We start from the raw sequence: 22037 nt of genomic DNA, 5'->3' as shown, positions 1-22037 counted from the left end.
ATGGTTCTATCGGACTTCTTATGGATTTGATACATTTTTGCCGAATCACGGCTTTCCAGGTCTGAGCAGTTCTTTTATTAGCAAATCCATCACATGCCATAAACCACTCTGATTAATTTATATCGCACCTAATCGCCAGCAGAACAATAATGAGTGGAAATGAAAAGTCGAGTATAATGTAGGTGGAACACTGATGACTTAATGAGTACCATCTTTAATTAAACCAAAAAGCCCCAAGGAGCTGACCTATAATATCCCAGTAATCCTGGTGGAGAGCAGCTCGATGCGCCGCCGCTCTCTCCCAGACCCGGCCTTACGTCATCTCCTAACGAAGGGGCTTTAAAAGACTTTAGGAACTGAAGAGGAGCCTACACACGTTTTCTCAATTCTGCGAAAGGGAACCGCCACTCGCAACAAATCTGTCCTTTCCTGTTACGAAGGCTTTCTGTAACTCAACAAGCCCAATAATAACAGTGAGAATCCACCCAAGCCGAAGCCCTGCACACGCGCCGGCTTGCTGATCCTATTACTTACAGGCAGCGTCCATTGTAATCAGCTCAGCGTGTTCGAAATGACAACTGCGTGGCCGTGGCGTCTGGGCAAGGACTTCAGCTGAAAGACAGTCTTTTTATTGATTGCTAAAAGATATTGACAGACACAGTGGAAAACCCCCCAAACAAACAAACATAAAAAAACACATGTACCATAATCAAATTTTAACTTGTTAAGCTGATCGCAAATCCCCTGAGCATGTTTGGTGCTGATGGACAACTAATCCAATACAAAACTCAGGTAGAAACCAACCTGAATGGAAGCCAATTTATCTCTGTAAAAAACCATGGTTTATAATTTTCTTTTGGTCAAGTTAAACTTTTCAAAGTGTTCATTTAAAGTGTTGGAGTTGATCATTTTCAAAATTGTTGTTCCATTTCTGGCTTTGTTTCGAGCTAGCAACTCGGTAACAACTCTCACGCTGAAGGGTGTTGTGCTCAGGAGGCAAAATGGTGCATTTCCAGATTAACACGCTCCATTTCAAATGAGGAAAAACAAGTTGTCACCACTACAAACGTCTGAATAAAAACCACGATCTCTGCCACATTTTGCATCAGTTTGACGCACTGAAGAAAGCAGCAGGGCTGCGATGAAGGCTGTTGGGAGAAAAGCAGCAGGGGCACAGACTGCACACCTGCACTATGTGTGCAGACAAAGCTGACAATTATTTTTGATTGACTTCTTGAAACATGTTTTGTTCAGACGCAGAGCCAAGACACACCAGTTTTCAAGCTGGAGTTCTGACAAAGAAGCCCAGAGTGCCATTGCTTTGGTATTAAGCTCTTCAGAGCAACGCAGACATCCGGTTGCTGCTGAATCAGGTAGGATTCCACTCTTCCCAGCATTAATCAGACGGATATCAGCGACTCCACTTAAAATAAGCCTTTTAACACCACTTTTATCTCTTTGACCAACGCATTCGACAAAAGCAGCTCAAAAAACTTTGACTGCAAAAGGCTTCAGAAATGTCAAGTTAATATCCCACTCGCCGTGAATCATGTGTCAAGCAAAAGCCTCTGTGACCTCCCAGTCAGCCCCTGTGCAAATTCAAAAATTAATGAGAAACCTTCAGTCCCTGCGAAACCTTTCCAGCTACGCCTGCTCTCCACTAGAATATGCATTTTGGAAAAACAAAACACTCATGTAGTGAGTAGCATCTGCGTGTTTTCACTGGAGCGACACACACACACACACGCACACGCACACACACACACACACACACACACACACCACACACACACACACACACACACACACACACGATATTTTCCAGTAGGAACCAGATGTTAAAATTCACAGATGAGCACAGAAAAAAAATAAAAAAAATAAAAAAATGGGACACTCTCTGAATTGGTTGTCATTTCTGTTTTAACACACGGGTTTTTTGCTTCCGCCAGCTGCAGGCTTTACTTTCTTGGTTCTCTTCGAGACGCATCAATTCATTCTGTCTGCAGCTGACATTTTGAAACGTCTGAAAACTGCCACCGAGTACCGGAGAGGACCCAGGTTCGCACGAGACCGCCGAGGCTCGAGAAAGACGGTCGCACGTTTCCTCTGAGGTGATTTGTCTCATTTAATTGTGACGACGGGTCTTAGATCTTATTAAACGTTTTTCAAGGCTTAGGTGTTTTGCATATGAACGGTGTTCATTGTTAATAATTGCTGGGCTCTCTAGCTGCACATTCTGCTCTACAGAAGCTATATTGTTGAAGCCGAGATGTGAATAGTGGGGGATTTGATCATTAGTGAAACGCTTCACTGTGGCTGTTTAAAGCCCGAGGAAGAAAAGATGGTGAAATCCGCCTGTTTACTTTAAGCAATTCAAAAATGTTTGATGTGGAGCAAAAATACTGGGAGCCTACAATATGGCGGTTAAAATACAAATCACTGCAAATTTAAGAGACAAACATGTGGAGAGTTGAAACAATGTTGATAAATTATTAAGAAATATAGCTTTTTTTATTATTATTATTATTGCAGTGGCTTTATTTCACACAGAAAAAGTAAGAAAAATTCAGCTGGGAGAAAATTTCTGCTGCAAAAATAATTACTTTCCAGATCATGTCTTGTGTCTGCTTCTCTTTAGTTCACACCATCAATGGTCTGGATGGAAGCTTTTCACGCTCCACAGCATGAGAATGAAAAAACAAGCAAACAAACAAACAAACAAAGTAACTGTGGACCTTTGGTCGACTTCACCAACCAGTTCTTTCTTCCAGCCCCTGGTGGAACCATTTAAAAGTTGGCTGAAGTGGAGCAGTTTCTTACATCCCAAAATTAGCTGAAAACTTAATATGAAGTTACTCAATTCAGCAGTGAGTTGCTTTACATTCATATTGTTTTCATGCTTTTGACAAGGGTTGATCATTTTACCACTAGGTTCTGTTTTTAGAGCTCGTTTTGTCTGTTTTACCACTTCTGCATTTGTGGAAAGGGACTCCATAGTGAAGTTTGGTTATTTTTTAAGAAGTTTGTGAATAAAACTCTACCAAATATCTCATCCAAAATATTGGATGAGAACATTATGGAAGAAGGTTGATTCTTCATTCTTTTGCACCATTTTTGTGTAAATTTAGCCTTAAGTTTATACTGCTATAATGCTAAAAAGGCCCACTCATCATATTATTTAATATCAAAGGGTTTGTGACTCAGTCTGGTGTCTTACGTCATCATAATCATCAAGTTCAAAAAGTCTACATTAAAAAAACAAACAAACTTTCAGTTGGATTAATTTCAACGAGATTGGTGAAGATACCAATGACTGTGCCATGTCAGCCAACGTTGCAAATGAACTCTTGGCACAAAATTGCCAGTTTCCATGGGCCGCAAACAAGCTTGTAGAGATTTTCCCACACTTACAAAACAAAAAAAAGAGAAAAAACTCCAAAACACTCGAATGAGACATTTGGCAGCAGTGAAACTGTCAATCCAGTCCTCGGCTTAGTAAACATAAATTAATCGTCTGAATAATCTATTTGCTATTTTGAGATAGCCGTCATCGCTCGCTGGTGATTCATGACGCTGGAAAGTGAAACATGAAAAAACAAAAAGGATGAATATAGATATGTAGGTGCAGCTAGTTTAGTTAGGGTGGAATAATACAAGCCTGCAGCTCAGCTCTAAATAATTTGCGCTGGCAGCAGCAGCTGTCGAGAGAAAAGCAAACAGATAGTCCACTTCTTTTGCATTTGTGACACAAAAATGACCACCTCCAACAAACAGCACGGCCTTAATGAAGCAGGGAACAGTTGATGTTTACCCGAGGCGGGCTTTGATTGAGAGATGATTAAAAACAGATCAGAGTTAAACCTGCAACACACACTCCTTCCCAGGCCCTAATGCACTGGCGTTTGCCTCGTTTTCAGCTGCATCTCGAAGGCAAATCGCTTTCAGCTCAGCTTCTCCTGTTTGCCAGCAGCGTAACATATAAGTGTAATATATATTCAAACATTTAGCCCCCTTAAAGTAACTGTTAGGATTTAATTTTGCATTGAAATGTACAGGTTTGTTATGCTCACATAGCAGCAGAAATTAGGCACAATAAACACCTTCACAATCCTCTAATGGTTTAATTAAACAAGAAATGTATTAAGTCAGGGATAAATGTCCCTGAGCACAATTATGCAACCGAATAAAATAAGCCCAAACTTTGCGGAAGACGCAGTGTGAAATGTGATATAACCCTGTGAAAATGAAGTTGCCTAATAAGCTGCATTCTCTCAGCACGCCTTTAATTAATTATTCCTCTCTTGTTTCACTGAAAAGATGCTGTGCACATTTTTTTTTTAGATTTTTGGATCAATATTTAACAGATGGTGTCAAAGGCCCTTTGATCCCGACTTCAACAAACAGCTGCTCCCTGTGCCTTTATGCCGCTGGATGAATTCGGTGATGTCGATTGATGCATTGGCATGCATTGCGAACAGGAAACGCTGAACCTGTGGCAACAAACGTGTGTGTGTGTGTGTGTGTGTGTGGTCTGAGGACCCCGGCGGGCCGAGTTAGCGGACCGGGGTTGCTCTGAGTGAGCGGTCAGGCTCTGATCCAGGGTTGGTGCGTTGAACCGATCTGACAGGTGAAGGATTGGAGGCTTGGGAGGTTGAAGGTAGCGTAGGTCCGTCAGGGCGCGCAGGTGCCAACAAGGAGGTGTGGACTGAGCCGGATGAAGCGAGCAGTGATGAAAGCTGCTTTGGTGGCAGTGGGAGGCGAGCGTGCCTTTTTGTGAGCTTACAGCGTGACGGCGAATGGATCTGAGCGAAGAGGGGTAATTATGCAGACGAAAGTTCAAATGCAAATGAGCGTTTCATTCAGTAACTGATCGGTCTTGTTACATAAGGGAAGTTATGCCATCCTCCAACCTGCGTGTTGAATATCTAATGCCGTTAAGGACAATCTGATTTCACCGCCATATTTTATTTCCAGTTTTTGCCTGGAGGCTAAGATGATCTAGGGAGATCTTATAGTGAGAAATCGATGCCAATATGGTGAGTAAAGCCATAATCAACCTGCGGCTCCCGTGAAACGGGATTTCTAACAGGATAGGCTTTTCTAACGGGAAACATTTCCATGAAAAGCAGGCTGTCTATGCTTTTAGGAATATTTAAGTGCTACATAATGGGCTCTGGAAACAGGAAGGGCTAAGACACAAAGCTAAAGTCTTCAAACCCCTTGAAATTAAAACCACAGGCTTCAATGATTTGATGTGAGAAATCAACACAATTTAGTTCATAATTATGATTTTTTTTTTTTGACCAAAAATCTCAAAGTGTGGCAGGTATTTATATTCACTGCCTTCTGAGTGAATATTTTTTATATTTTTTTTGAACCGGTGAAATACTTTTCAGGCTTCATCTTGGCAAAACTGCACACTGCAAACACAATTTTAGGTCTTTCCACAAATATTCAATTGAATTTAGCTCTCGACTTTGACTAGGCCATTGTGTCATTTCGTCATTGCTCTGGCTTTTAGTGTCGTTTCTTTCAGGAATGTATTGAGTTCACCTTCATCTTTCCTTCCATGAACTTCAGTTCAGTATGATGTCCAATGTTTCTTTTCCACCAGAACATATTTTTCATTTAAGCTAGAAAGTTGAACTTTTTTCCCCTTCTGAGCTGAGTACTCTCTTTAATAATTTAGAAGTTTTTTTTTCTGCATGGCTTGGTTGAACTGTTTCATTTTGAATAAAAATGCACACCACTCCTTTTCTATGATTCACCATGTTATAATGTCTCAAAATGTCGAAAACTTCAACTGGTAGAAAGCACTTTGAGGGCGATATTCATACGACACTGAAACGCTGTCGCTCACAATGCCACGTTACACATTTATGAACCCTGTCCAAAAAGCAATAAATTATGGTTCTTTTAATCATCAACACTGAAATGTTAAAGAAACACAAGAGAAGATTCAAACTGAAGAACTTTGGTGATTTTTTTTTATTCAAACAACTCAAAATGGCTGCCTCAGGACCCGGCCTGATCTCCTTTACCTCATCTGAGGTGAAATTACAGCAAAAGCAAGAGGAAGAATCCTGAAATCCCACCGCTGCTAACGACCCTGATCATGCAGTAAAACACTCGAATGGAAGCGACACACCGCTCTGAGTTTTCACATTTGGACACTTGTTGGTTTCTAGTCTAAGTTATAGACGAATCGCTTTCTTTACTCAAGTAAAATAAAAAATAAAAACTTTCCGTATTCCTAACATCTAAATCCCACAAAGGAGAAGGAGCCAGAAAGCAGGAATTTCTAATTAGCATTCTGTTGATTAGATGGTGAATTTGGAGCTTGTATCTATTCATGAGGTAACCTTTGCATCGCGACTAATCTTCCTTACACCAGATCCTCCCACTCGCCGCTTGAAAATTCCTCCAACAATGTATTGATAATGCTGCGCAGCAGGGCGTTGTGCGGCGGATTGTTTCCTACCAGAGGATACCTTGTATCCTTCACAGGCCTTACAATGTGACTGATTTTTCTTTGTGAGCCTCTTTGTTCTGTATTCCACTTGTCTGTTTGGGGCAGATAATGGGCACGGGAGTGAAGCCGGAGCGAGCGGGTGGAGGGTTAGGGTAGGCGACGGGGAGACGGCGGGGGTTGGGCGTTGGCAGGAAATCTCCCAGAAGGTGTTCCTCAGGCAAAAAAAAAAATAAATAAATAAATAAAAATAAATAAATATTCCAGTGTCTGTCTTCTGCTTTGATAGATGTGTTCAGCAGGATCTGCTCTGAATTGAGAATCTGCGGAGACATCAGCGTTGAGAGGCTCGATGCAGGAGTTGGTTTCAGCAGAAATGGGTTTCGCGTTTCCTCCCTAAGGTTGGAGTGTTACAACTCTTTGCGGTTTTCTCCTCTTCGCTGGGCGCGACATGGACCGGCTTTGCTTTTATTCCCAACTGTTTGACAGATCAATGCTTTATTTTGTCTTTGGTAATTAAAAACATAAGCATTTTATTCAGAAGGGACAGACATCGATCTACTTTGTAGCAGGGCTTAAAAATAAAATCTGACATTTTTCAAGCTCGATGCATCACTTATTTTCTTTAAAATTATTTTTTTATAAATCAGAAAATATTTTACAAAAATGTTTTTTAAAGTATTTTAAAGATCCCTTCTGTGGGTTGCACAACAGAGAATTGAGAAACTCACTTCATGTGGTTCTTTCTTCAAAACAGAAAATTGTTTCACACAATCGTTTGAAATTCCTGCATTTCATGAAGCCACATAAAGTTGATCTGAAAAGTTGATCATAAAGCTGCAGAAAATGCTTGCTGACATAACTCTGAATTATGAAATCTGTAGGAGTGAATTGGTTAAAAAAAAAAAAAATCCAAAAAAGTTACCTTAAAACACCAAAATTTGATTATTCCATAAAATTTATCACCCAGCCCAACGCCAGGATTTATTATTTTTTTTGGTTTTAACCTCTGAAAATACTCATAGTGAACATATCATCTGCTTATGGAGGCATTTTGTTGAAACCGTCACAAAGGAACATTTCAAAATAAGAGCCCCACAGCATGTGAGGTCATGCAGATTAGTTGTTCTGAAATGCAGCATGACCTTTGTGTATTCACTTGACTCATTCTTGCTCAGACTGGCAAACTGGGCTGAAGCACATGTAATATTTTCTCTGGAGCAGAGATTTCCATGGGATGATAAATATTTATCACTGCGGCTCTGTTGAAAAGTTAGGTTCTGTTTCCCTGCGGCGGGTCGATTTCACACCTGGCTGAGTCCCACATCTCAAAATCTGGGTCTTGATACCAGCGACCCAGATGCAGTTCAATAAGGTAAAGTCGTCCCTTTTAAACTCTCTGTGCTGACTCTGACTGTATTGAATTAGATTGTAATTAGATTGAGTTGGAATGCAGGGAATTGAAATTAATAGACTTGGATTGTGATTGTATAACTTCACGAAACACAAAATATGACTGTTATGTTTAAAAAACAACTTGAGTTAACTTGATTGAAACTTACATTCACACTAGATTATTGTGTTTTGGATGCACATTACTGTTTGCTTTTTTCTGCAGTTTTCTCAGAAGACTTTGTAAATCTGTCTCTTTAAATAGTTTCACACTTTGTCACATCACAGATTGAAGCAGCAATCTTCAAGTGATATCACAGATTTATAATTGGCTGCGTTTTGACTGGTCCATTGTAAACACTTGGAAGTTCGAGTTGTGTGTTTAGGATGGATTAGACAGACGTCTGTTGGATGTCAAAACCTTGGCATTTTGTTCCGCTTTAAACTTCCCCACAGTTTTTTACCTGATCTGATTTCGGCTGTTCCTTGGACTTCATGAGGTTCGCTAATGTTCTCAAATAAATGTTTGTTTATTTAGACTAAAATGCCTGCTGGTTTTTACCTTTCCATATTTGTGAGCTGGTGCGGTTCACTTTCACACTGCACTGTGTCAAACAATCCAAACTTATTCAAAAATCTCCCCCTTTATTCTCCTCCTCTGCCCCACACAAAGTAGAGTTGGATCAAAGCAGACTAAGCAGGGCTGGTGTAAATAAAAAGTAAAAAAAAAGTTAAACTATGGATCACATAACATTTAATTAAAATATATTAAAGTTTAAAGTTTCTACTTGACAGAAAGAGGACTTCAAAGACAAGAATACTTTTGCACATGGATCCATGCATCCTGTCAGAACCTTAGATATTCCCCTGTTAACGCTGCTGGAACGTTTCCAGTTTCATATCTGGCTCTCTTCATAAGGCAAGCACCTGAGGGACATTTTTAGTGAATCTTCAAACCACCTTCCACTGGATACACTCTGCAGTGTTTACACACTACGTGCCAAGTTAGGTTGTAATTTGACTTCTGGGGAAAAAAACAAAACAAACAAAAAACAAAAGTCCTCAAAAGTTATGAACCTGAAAAAGTTCATAACTTCATGGAGCACAGATAATTTATGACGCAGTCTTAGCTTGGACGAGCAATTTTATCTAGGGAAAGATTATCAATAGTAGTTTGGTAATTGTCACGACAACGTCCAGGAATCTGTTTTAAACACGTCCAGATCAAACGCGAAGCCGGCGCCACTTCAGGCCTCGCTTCACTCATTGATTACCATTAGCCGCAGCGGTACAGCCGGTTCAGTCGCTGCTGCTCTGTACCTCGCACTAAAGAAAAATGACCTTATCTAACACTTTGTGGAAGCTGGTTCAATAGTTGCTTGTAAAACACTGCAGTCTGAGATTTAATCATAGATTTTAAACATGGATTCACCTGCAGTACGAAACAGAACATTTTGCAAAGTAGATTTTTTTTGTTTCAAGAGCAGATCTTGGTGCACTTGAAGTAAGATAAAACTAACTTATAAATATCTTTTAGAAAGATAAAGGAGCATGGCTTTAATCAGTTGTTACTCGTTATTGATTTACAAGTATTAGTTCTACTGTCAATGTTTTTCACTTGGTGAAAAAATAGTGAAAATTATCTGGATACTGTTTCCAAAAGTTACTTTTGGAAACAGTATCCAGAAGTAATACTGTTTCATTAACTTTCATTAACTAAGTTAATTTGGTAAGATATTTGCAATAGAAATGAAACAGAAATTCTTAATTTTGTGTTTGTGCTGCGTGAAACTTTGCGCCATTCCAGTCGTCCGACTACGGAACGAGGCCAAAATTGAAGAAATTTTCAGGATGTTTCCAACTTGCCTGGCAAAACTCCTCATATGTCGATGCTTCTCAACATATTCAGTGTTTTCATCCCACACACAATCTCCATTGCCCCAGTCCGATGCAGTAAAAGCTTTTGCCTTCCTTGATCTGTGAATTTAACAATTTTCGCCTGCCTTGTCGTTCTTGATCTTGAAGCGGCTTTAATTCACTGCCATGACAACCAAGGTCAGAAAGAGGGCAGACAAACGTCTTGCTTGTCTTTTTTTCTTCTTTGCCATTTTAAGTGTTTCCTCTTTTTTCTTCTAAAATTAATAGGGTTTTAGTCAGCTGGGGTCTGTGTGTCATTCCACAGCTTTTCGCTACTGCAATCAATTAATCTTGTGGATCAAAAATAAGCAATTTGAAAAGCAGTGGACTTATTACATGAGCATTTTTTATTTTCAAGATCCTCCACGCTCTATAGGGAGCAGCCAGTGATATTGAACACAGGGCTTGATTTCAAATGTGTGATATCAACAATTGTGACATCAGCCTGGTATCTGGGTGTATTCAGAGGTAAACCACGACTCTCGCTGTCACATGCGGCCCCCTGACATCTACGGGGATTACAAAAAAAATAAAAAATAAACGCCATCAGCTGCAGCGAAGATATCATTTATAACCCTAAGCGCGCTCCACAGAGCAGCTTCACAGCCGTAAAAACCCGACTCCTCAAACGATGCGGTCGTTTTTCACGGCGGACAGAATCACCAGCCTGTTTCCAATTGTGACTGCTTCCGTACAAGGCAAAGGAAAGCGAGATGAAAATCAGCTCCACTGCTGACGGCGTTTGACTGTTTTTTTTTTTCACATCCAAAGTCTAATTATGCTGCTGGAATTATGGCAGTATCGCTTATTTTTCTTTGAACAGATTCAGAGGGAAATCAAATGAAATCTAAGGGGTCAGACGGAACCATGACGACACATCCTGTTGTAGTTTCGCTCATTAATCCTTGCTACGCAGGTGACGTACGACACTCCATGTAATTTCCAACCATGGAATGGGTCCATATTTCTTGTTACTCTGCCTAAATTGCTTTGATTTAGAGATGCTGTGGGTGAGGGCGGCACGCTGCACATTTTACAACCAACCTCTGTTTCCCCCCCATCTGGCTGAGAAGCAGAGGATTCTCCGTGAGAATATTGGAGCCCATCCTTCTCTGACATCGGTGTTATCCTTTCCTTCCTCTGCTGTCTCAGTAACACATGTTTTTCTCCCCTCACTCTGCTTTCAAGATGATTTCTCTCACCGCTTCATTTTCTTTTTCGGATGACTGCAGCAGAAACTAATATTTTCTATCTGTAAAGCAAAGTGAATGTTACTCATATTGGTGGACCTGTGCATATTGCTATCTGAAATGGCCTCCAGTAATATGAATTGGTCCATTGGTAAAGTTGTTTCAGTGTATTTTGGGTGGTGGCCTTTCCAGAAAAAAAAAAAGCATGACGCAGCACGTTACGGCAGGAATCTGTGCTATAATTAGGCAAGGGCGAGTAGGAGACTCCCACTTTATGATGCCCTCCAGTAAAAATAGCACATTTTCCAAATGGTGCTGCAGAAACATGATGAAATGTAGTATATCTTCAATAGCAATTTACTCATACTGCTGCTGAACGTACATGGGAAGAACCTGGAAACACCAAATAAAGACCAATTGTGACACCGTGCCGCCCTTATCCCACCTAAAACATATTTATTATTTGAATGGGAATAAAAGCCACTTTTCAGTGCGTGTAGATGTGAACACCAGTCACTGTGAAACATTCGAGTTGCCGATATTTTCTCCTCAAATCAATTTAGCGAGTTTTAGATTCTGAAACTAAATGTGAGTTTGTGAAAGATAAACCCGCAGTAGTGAGTTGTGTTAGCTTTTTATTAATTTTGTCAAACCTCCAAGAGTTGAATAAACTGGAGTTTTTATGTTGGCACTTGAGAAAAAGACAGGAGTGGGAGATATTTCCCAGAGTGGTTAGCAGCATGTTTTTGTCCTGTGTTACACCGTGAGTCACATGGAAGTGTTTTACATTAATACGACTCTTTTATGTCAAGGCAAATGTTTATTTTAATCCAGTTCTCAGCATGCAAATGACAACTGTTTACATAAAATGTTTTTGAGCTGGATTCATCACCAGATCAGACATTTTGTTCATGCATTGTGAAAAAGAAATTTAAGTGCAGTTATTTTAACTTGATAATAGAGGGATGTGTGCTCTTTAACAAGGTGAGGCCTGTTTTTTTTATTGCATATTGTGAGATAATTTGGTTTAAAGTGCAGCATTAAGTTAAAACTCACAATTCAAGATTAATGAACAGAAGAAACAAAGTTCAGACAACTTATCTCTTGTTAAATCAAATCCATGAACCTTAATTTGTGAGTTACAACCAAAACAATTTTCTTGTTGACTATCAAGTTAAACCACCTGTTTTACAGTGCTGAATTGAAGAATTATTCACTATAAAAGTTAGAATAACATCTAATGTCAAAGATTTAGTCCGTCTTATTTTGATTCTGATAAACAGCAAAAGTAGAGAAGTGATTTTTTTCCTTGTAAACATACAGACTCAATCCTGACTAAATCTGATAGAGGTATGAATATGTATTTTTCAGCTTGATTATGTCAGTATACATACTTGGGGAAGTTATTTTCTAGTAATTAACTCAAACAAGCCAGCAAATATTCTTTCGGACTCATTAGGTAAGACACTGACTTTCTCGATGTGCATGCATAGGGATGTGAATGTGTGTGTTTTTGTGTTCGAATGGCTGAATGCGAGTTGCATTGTAAAAACGGACAATGAAACCAGAAAAAAAAAGAGAAAACCTGTCAATGCAATCTGTTTGAAACAGGCAGCTTGTTTATCGCCATGAAAGAGTTTACTGTCACATTCGAAAGTCACAAGAGCCGAAACGAGATTAATAAGCCAGACGAATGTCATTGATTCATCAGTGCATTATCCTCGTGGAGCACTTGGCATCAGGGCGCAAATTTTACAGCATCTGTTGGCAGAAGCAGGATGTGGAGTGGCCTCTTTAATTCCTTCCAGTATTTCGCCTCCTTTATGGTAACGCCTGCTCTTGCGAGACATTCGTAAAATCACATCCATTCATCCAAGGCATAAGCTCACGTTGGCCATTGGCACCACATAAGTCTTTAATTTGTCAGGTATTTAAAGCAGTCACCAAAAAAAAAAATTCACCTTTACGAGAAAATGTGAGATGTTAAAAAATAAAAAGCGAGAAAAAAAAGGACCTTGCTCTGAATATTCAATTTATCCTTTCCAGTCATTTAAAAGAGTGATCCAGTTTTTATGTTTCCCCTCAGGTTGGCCGTGTTGAGGTGGTGGGTGGCATAATGACTAACTTATTTTTACTCCGGCGCTCCGTCTCCCGCGCTCAACACAGGAAGCAGAGGACAGAAATTAACACTAACAAGTGACAGCAAACGCAGCAGACAGTCTGACACTGCGCTCGGGTGCAACAAAGGCACCCGGATGGATGGTTGCATAAAACGTATTACTTTTGCTTTATGACATAGTAAAAGGCTCTGAAATGCCAATTAAAATCCTGAGTTAGTCCTGCTGGAATGACGCCTTCTGCGAGGAATTTCAATTATGATCATCGCTGACACAAACATTGGCGATGGGCTGGAGGTTCACAACTGATATACAAGCACAGGAACAAAAAATTGAAAATCGAAACATTGTGAGAAAGCTAAATCTTTTGTCATCTACAGTCAGTAATATCTTCTACTGTGAAGGGTGTTGCGAGCTTGACATGAAAGGTGATTTCACTGCTTGGAAAAAGAGTCATGACATTTAGTTTCCAACTAAACCAAATGTAAAATTTTCTGATGCTAGTCACTTTCTGTAAATTAGATGCATTTTCTTTTTTGATTTTTTAAAAGTGTACCTGAGATGCAGATGACTGCATCGCATATTTCTATATAAAAAAAAGAACACCAAAATCTTTTGAAGGAAGATCCTTTTAACAGCGGTATGGGTCAGAATGAAGCCTTTGTTGCTAATAGGAGTCGATACATTTCCAGTATATAAATTGAGCCTGTCTCTTTGACAAACTAACGTGAGAATGAAATGACTCCAGCTTTTATATATCGGTTCTGCTGGATTCTTTCCTGCATGTAGTTTGAAACGAACCTTTCCTCAGTTTAAAGTCATAATTGAGCTAATCTGACATGACAAACTGGATTGCACCTGACTGAACTGGCAGGGTAATGTTTCACAGCAAATGATTAGGGAGCTGAATAACACTGTTATTTTGAATATACAGTTAAACACTCGGTTTCATCTGTGGCAGCGATACTTTGGATTTAAAAAAAAAATGTGAAAAAAAAACATTGATAATTGATTGGTGAAGCCGTGATGAAAGATAAAACTCACTCCAATTACAATTCACTTAGTGCTGGTTCAGCAAACACTGCACTGAGATGTACTATCTGTCTAAGTTCCGTCTTTTTAGATTAGATTTTTGCCCAGTTTGTTTATTTTTATTTTTTTACTAACTCCGCCACTAAAAATACAAAATACATCCCATACTCTGCATTTCAAAACAAGCTATTCATGAGCTAAACTTTCTTTTTATTGTCAGCAGTTTGAGTGAGCCCACGTGATATTTCTAAAGACATTGACGGGTTTAGGGATCCTAATCTGCACTGAATAGCTTTCTTGTCTTAAGCTTCCCCACATCTGACTAGTTCAGAGGGATTTGGGGGTGGATGTTGCTGCTGGGGGACGGATGCAGATGGATTGCAGTGGTTGTCTCATATGTTGCGCTTTCATGGGAGGTGACTCAGAGCCCGCACAGATCCTGCATACCTTATGTTAGATCAACAAAAAAAGAATGTGCAGCAGAGGCTTTATTGCCCGACTGTCAAGTGTAGGAATTCAGAAACGCGTCAAATGTTCAGCACCGGCTTTTGCTCAGACTGTGGCTGAGAAATCCCCTTCCTGCTTTGCTTTGACGCACACCTGCAGGGCTTAACGGCTGATTGGCAACTTAGAACATCACTGATCAGATCCTCGCCATATCAATAGAAAATTGACTGGAAGTCTGAAGTAATTAGAATTTAGATGAGTGAAACTGGAAGGCGTCACAGCGTGGTCAGCTGTCCAAAATGAGAACAATTAGGCACAGCCGTTCAATTGCTTGCTAACCCAAACAGTGGCTCAATCAATCAAATGTCAGCAACATGATGTAAAAGCAGAAGGTCACGTCTCGTCAGGCTACAGGTGGCACAGGCTATACTACCATGGACGACACAATATTGGAAAAATGTTACCTTGTCCAATGAATCAGCTGCAGGATTCAAAAGGTATAGAGTCCAAACTGGTTGTAAATAGCATAAAGGCTTAAGTCCATCTTGCCTGGTATTAACTTTTCAAACTGGCGTTATCATGGATATTTCCACGTTACCACTGACACATGCCCATCTCCATAATCTCATCTTGTGATGGCTACTTCCAGCAGGATGATGCGCTATGCTGCAAAGCTGAAATCATCTCACACTGGTTTCTTGAATGTGACAATGAGGTCACCTGTACTCTGTTGACATCCACAGTTACCAGTGAAGCACTTTTAGAATCTGCAGAGATTTGTATTGTGGATGCGCAGCAAACAAATCAGCAGCAATTATGACTATGACTCTTTTAATGGAGGCCGATTTGCAAGAAAAAATATTGACAAAAACGATGAAATGGTTGCAAAGATGCAGATCTAAAACTAGAAAAGTCCTTTTTAAATGAATGGTTGTGTTTAGATTTCTACTTAAAAAGTCACCTTTGTAAGAAAGTCTTCAATGCAAACACAAAAAGGCTGAATAGATGTTTCTGATTTATTTCAAGCATGTACATTGCAGAGAGCCAGTGTTCCTCTTTGACCAAATGACCCACATTAATGCAGTTCCCAAATCCTTCCAATAAATATAACACGCACTTGACCTCTCTCGCAGTTGCAGAGATGAATGGAGCACAGGCTAATCCTCCCCTGCGACCTCCGCGTGTTCAATGAAATATCACAAACGTCACCTTAAGGTCTAACCAATAACAACAAAACGTAATCAACACAACAACAAAAAAAGCGACCAGCAGCAGATCAACTTGATCGGTGTGCTGTGATTTGACCTGGTTTTCGTTCGTTTCGTTTTCTTGCTGGTTCGCTCGGCGGAGCGGCTCGGCTATGAATGCATTACCCTTGTCTGGTCCTGTGACACATTAACCTTGACAACACCCGCCGAAACAAAATGTTATCTGTTGACCGGGTCGCATCTCAAAGCGAAGCCCGCCCTCCCCCTCACGCACTCCTCGCTGCCTCGCCGTGAATAATTTATGTGAGACGGGTGGAGAAAGCCAATGGAGAAGCCAATCATCGGGGGCGAAGTGTACATACAGCTCTTTCATGCATATAGCTATTGATTATGTGCCACGTTAGCCAGAAGCCTGGCAATAGATTACAAACAAAATAGACAACAAGACAGACTGACTGTCCGGATATTTTAAGGGTCTGTCCAACGAGAGGAAACGGGATGGAGTTAGATTGATGGGGCAGCGTTCTCAAGCATGCGCTACACATGAACCGCAGCGATTAATGCCTAATTATGCCCGATCTACCCATGTAGGAGAAATGCAGAAATGTGGGATTGGCAGACTGACAGTCTTTTTAAATAGAGGATTTGTCTGTTACACCTTAATCCGTTAAGAAACTCTTCTGCAGCAACTGTAGCAAAGCCGATTTGGAGTCTGCAGATAACATCAGTGAGCATCAGGGAGATGGCAGCTCTCAGGGAGAGACTGCTTTGCTGATATGCAGATATTCTGTGAGTGTGTGCACACTGAGGATTACTTCTAAACTTTGAATATGGAAGAAATACTTTACCAAATCCCATTTTAATGCAGGCTCTAGGCGCATGCATTTTTTTTCCCTCATGAGTTTAAATAGTCATTTAGTACAGTTTTACTTGAACAAAATGTTTTAAGTAATGATTGCTGACTTTGAATCTGTGCCCTGCATAATAAGTACAATAGTGAGAAATAAAATGCTAATAAAGGATGAGGATTTAGTCTGCTGTGGATTCTGTTTCATCGCAGCAGCCGTATTTGCATCTTTTATTTTTGGAAAATAGGGTCCAGTCATAGGGCACAGAGAGATCCTCATGGTGTAATGCCCTTAAATAAATTGCAGTGAAACCTCTAAATACAACAATACAAGAATATGAATTTCTCCAAACGTGAATACCCAACAAAGATCACAAACAGTAAATTTGTTTTATAGCAATGGCGAGCTCACAAACAAGCTTTCTGCGTTCCGCTTTGTTTTTTCACTGGACTCCACGTGTTGCAGCTGTGTCTCCTGCGTTGCGTTTTGCCAACTTTTCCTCTGAAAGCTGTGATCTCAGCAAAGAAGGCGATGGCGGTCGAGAGGTGCTCTCTTCCAGAGCCTTCAAAGTGCAGAGCTGCTGTGTGCAGAATCACCCCAGCAAACCTTTCGTCTCTGGCAGAGTACCTCAGCAACTGTAAGCACCTTATGGCACATTCCTTGACATTTTCAGAGAGTTTCCGTGGGAGCAATTTCCTCTTAATTGCTGGAGACGGAGACACCGATGCTGCCGATGCTTCTAGAGACTGATGGGGGGGAAACCAGTGCTGGCGATATCGACATATGACGCTTCTATGTAGCTTCAATCAAGCCTAACATTATTATCTTGAGTTTTGTGCAGGATTTAATTTCCACATTCAAACTGTCGAGATACAAGATGCTTGTTTGAACAGAAAACAATTTGTGTTTTTAATATCCAACTGCGTTCACCCAGTGACTATGACGATTTCACTGAACCACGACTTCATTTTATCAAGGCATTCAAAGAATATGATATGTAATGGTATGTGACTTTTAGTTGTATATATGTATATTTCTATATATACTAAAACCTTTTAGTCTTAGTCATCATATTATCTATTTGATTTTAGTTCATAGTCAATCGTTGGAAGAATGAAATGACTCTTTTGACGTTGAGTTGATAAAGTTTTTACAATCAGAACCAATTTATATATGAACGGCACTAAATTACTACTAAAATATATATTGAAAGAGGAGGATTAAGTATTAAGTCTCACTACTTTAGTTGCAATTTAAATAGTGCGGTAAAACAGGTCATTTTTGCAGTGTCGGTTTCCGCTTCACAGTGGGACACAAGTGAGCTTTAGCTGCAGTGACACAAACAAATGTACCAACCCCAATAGAGAGATAAAAATAAATGAACAGATTTTGAATTTTTATCAGATGTATGGCACAGTGTTAACGTCTGTCTCACTTTTCCTTTAATTTGATATCATGAGGCAGCTGGCAGGCGTCCCTAAGCGGCTCTCTGCACAACTTTTTTCTGCCCAACACTTCTTTTGTTTCTTGTTTTTAAAAAAAGGTAAGTATTTTTAATGCCAGATTCCTACAATTATTTTTTAAATAAATAATTTAATTTCCTGCATGTTTGGGCTTGTGCCTGTAATATTTTGTGGTTATTTAAGACATGCATGCATGCAGTAGAAAGATACATGAGTAAATATTATTTTTAGCATCAGTGGGCCTATTATTTATATGTATTATGTGCATTTGCAATAACCTGAGCTCCAAGTAAACAAGCGGAGCCAAGTGGCACAAATAATGAAGCAATGTGGGCTAATCACGCAGCGTGTTTCGTCTGTTCCTTTCTGCTGACTAAGATATAAACTGTGAAATGTGCACAAGACGCAGGAAGCTTTGCACAACTTTTAGATATGCCTTTAAGGACAAAGTGGAACAATTTGCATTTTAACCTGAGGATTTGAAGAGTGCATTCCTCTCAACAGAGGTCATTAATATTGAAAAATCAAAAGCACTGAAGTAAAGAAGAAAATGAAAATGCTCCTTTGAATCGCTGAATGGTTTTATTTAGCCCCTACTCGAGACTTCAACTGTTTATTTCATTTGAGTAAATGATGGTGACAGCTGAGAACATTTACTCCCAGTGGTGTTTGTTAAATCATCACTTATGCTGCAGCGGAATTATTCAATAAAACCCTGGAGCAGCAGATGCTGAGTCTGATCGGAAGGTTGTGTTTAAAGAAAAGATGACAGTAAAACAAACAAGACGAAAAAAAAAACAATAGAGCTTTAAGGAATATTTTTGTACCTGGCTTCAGGAAGAAGGCTTAGGGAAAGGAAGAAGATCCACAAGTTGTGCTGCGGCGATTTAGCCTTCCACTGTAGGGCAGCCATGTTGGTTCAGAAAAGACGCTCCTTTACAGAAAAGAGAAGATGAGGAACAAATTGAAAACTGACAGAGAGCAGCAGGGGTTTAAGCATGCTAATACAACCGTACTTAACTAAACACATGCACAGGTACAATTTATGCTGTAACGCTACATTTCTTACACCCTTTACACCCTTGAATTCATGTAAATATATACTTTCTTTTATTGCCGATTTTACTAAAAGGTGATTTAGGCCCATATAATGCGTTTTCGCTTGACAGTGGTGCTAAGAAAATCATTTTCTTAATGTCTAAAGGAGCAATGTGAGATGGAGAACAATCTCCTCTAATTCAGATCGAACAGGTTGCATCTTATTTTACAAACCCCGCAGTAAAGATGAATGTGTGAATGTCTGCCTGTAATGAGACGATTGTCCTCATTGTTCTGCAATAGTCAAGTCATTTGAAGGCATTTGTTATGAAAATGTACACACAAAATACAGGGATTTCTGCTGGTGCATTTTATAAAAACAACTCGTGCGTCACTTTGCAAGACTTTTTCACATTTTGTCCTTTTTTAACAGTAAACTTTAACATGGTTTTTAAGTTTGTTTCTGCCCCCAAATTTTAATCTGAAAACTTGTGTTTGTTTATGACCAACCACCATTTACACTCATACCTCTGAACAAAATCAAATGCCACTATTTCCCTTGATGAATTTAATTTAACTTCAGCATAAATCCAGCTGTCCTGTGAAAGCCTCAGAACATTAGAGAAGAAACATCATCACAAAGACCAAGGAACACAGCAGATCAGGAAGGCATTTAAATCAAATGTAAAGCTTTGAACATGTTAAGAAGTATTTGTGACAACCGTAAAAAAATATGAAGACTATGGCAGTAAGCCACTGTTGAAAGAGAGCCACAAGTTGTCCCGTTCTTGATTAGCTACAATCATGAATCTCACAGATTTTGACCATAATTGGACTTGATTGGCGTGAAGCTTGTCGCATTCTGCAAAGCAGAATAGGCATGGATTATTTGTGCAATTGAACTGTTGCATAAAAGACCAAACAAAATACACTGGAGTAAATGTTGATTTTTCTGCAATAATGTGAATAAATATTCTACCTTTATTTGGCCTGGCTTGATTTTTCTTTTTGCTATTTTAATAACTTCAGCATAGCAAGAAGGCAGACGGATCCAAACCAATTTAGTTGTCTACAACAGCTAAATATACCAGAGTTTCTGGTTTGTGTAGCATAATACCAGTGTTAAGAGTGACGGCTGCATCCTGGGCATATTTCTGTGTGAGGCCCAATTCAGAATTCAAGGCAAAGAAAGAGCTGATGGAAATCCTTTTGTACCTGGCTTCAGGTTGTACCTGGCTGCCAGGTTTTTGTAGCGAGAAATCTTGGTCGTCCCCAAACTCCTGTTCAGCTCCTAATTCCTGTACTTCGGCAGTATCAGTGCATCCATCACGCAGCATTATGCAGGGGTGTCACTGTATATTTTTTTCCCGTTAGTATTCTACTTGCTCAGCAGGTGTTTGACAAATTGCTTCTACTGTCTGTGTTATTTGCAGATTTCGTTGCGCTTGCTTGTCCATATCTCAACCGGCTGCTCTGTGCTTGTGTGTGGGAGGAGCTGAAGCCAACACTAAGGCAATATCACACACACACACACACACACACACACACACACACACACACACACACACACACACACACACACACACACACACACACACACACACACACACACACACACACACACACACACACACATATGCACACACGCATCCACGCACACATGCATCCATGCACACACACTCTCACTCAGATTTCAAGGTGCATCTTTGACCTTTACTGCCAGGATCTCTGTTATTGGACTTCAGTATTGGTAAAATCATCATCATAACATTTTTGGTACATCAACCAGAAGTATGTAAGACATCCATGCACTGTGCTTCCCTACCAAAGATAATCATTTTTTTTGACTGATACACAGACTTCCTGATCTCACTTCTTTATGCAATGCTCATTTTTTGTTGCTTTTTACAGCTAAAAAAATCATTTTGTATGCAGTATATTTACACATATTTAGTGAAAACGTGTGAAGCTCCTTTGCCATGCATATTGTTGTTACAGCACATTGCATATTTGCACAATAATCTGAGTCCAGGACACGACTATAGCTGCAGAACATTAAAGCCCACGTCAGTCACGTCATGACACGAAAACGGAGCAACAGGAGCCTTTCTTGTCTCCCCCTCCACCTTCACTTCCTCTGTTGCACGGCGACTGCCTTTCTCACACGTGAATTATTATTAATTATTACAACAAGGTTGCAGGCCAGCAATTTACTGAAAAACTAAATGACCCCCTCATTAGAAAATAAATGGGCTCAGAAATTGCTCTACCTAATTTCGGATGCAGCTTAGAAACAATGAGGGAGTGAAGCCACAACCGACTGAGGACTGCACAAAACACACACACCCCCGCGCACATGCGTGGCAGCTGCGTCATACTTAAAAGGTTTCCATTGTGTGTTTGAGATCCAGCTCTTTTTTTTTTTCCCTCCCCGTTTTGGCCGCTGCAGAGAAAGAGGATCAAACAGTTTCCACAGGGGGATCGGTGACCCCTGTCAGTGGAGAAGTAAACAAATGAGCAGCTATGAATCCACCATTCGAGGATGTATGTAATGTTGATGCTGCGACCGGCTTCCACTTGTCACTGAACTGATGAGTGTTTATTTTAAGAGCTTTCCAAGCACCCTGTTTTGAGAAACGCCGCTTTTATGAAATCTTTGCAATGAAACTAATGGATGTGAGACAGAATAGATTATTTCTCATTAAAATATGAAAAAAGGCCCTTTACAACTTGCACATAAGAGTGTAATGAGATCTCAAAGCCCAAGATGCGTTTCTGGTGAAGTTAATATTATGGGCACCAAGATATGAAAGCATCCCTTCAATCTGATGGGTGAAGACTCTTATTTTAAAGTAAGAAAGGAAGATGTTTATGAGCTGCCCTGTTGTGTTGAGAGAGTGAACTCATAAAAAAAAA

The 22037-nt window shown here is 39.9% G+C and overlaps 1 protein-coding gene across 3 annotated transcripts in view; it reads right to left on the bottom strand.

Annotated features, from left to right (window-relative positions):
• The window catches only part of gabra3 (gamma-aminobutyric acid type A receptor subunit alpha3), a 156069-nt gene that overhangs the window by 95830 nt on the left and 38202 nt on the right, over nucleotides 1-22037 (bottom strand). For all 3 annotated transcript variants that reach the window (XR_008606877.1, XM_055043622.1, XM_055043623.1), the window contains exon 2: nucleotides 18911-19017. Coding sequence is in view for 2 of the 3 variants with exons in the window: in XM_055043622.1 (XP_054899597.1) it covers nucleotides 18911-18996 (86 nt within the window). In the remaining variant the exon portion in view is untranslated. The remainder of the gene's footprint in view (nucleotides 1-18910; nucleotides 19018-22037) is intronic.

This window comes from Poeciliopsis prolifica, unplaced genomic scaffold (genome assembly GCF_027474105.1).
Source record: "Poeciliopsis prolifica strain line A6 unplaced genomic scaffold, Auburn_PproV2 SCAFFOLD019, whole genome shotgun sequence".
NCBI lineage: Eukaryota > Metazoa > Chordata > Actinopteri > Cyprinodontiformes > Poeciliidae > Poeciliopsis > Poeciliopsis prolifica.
Note: the sequence above shows the minus strand (reverse complement) of the source record. Positions and strands in the feature narration are given on the sequence as shown.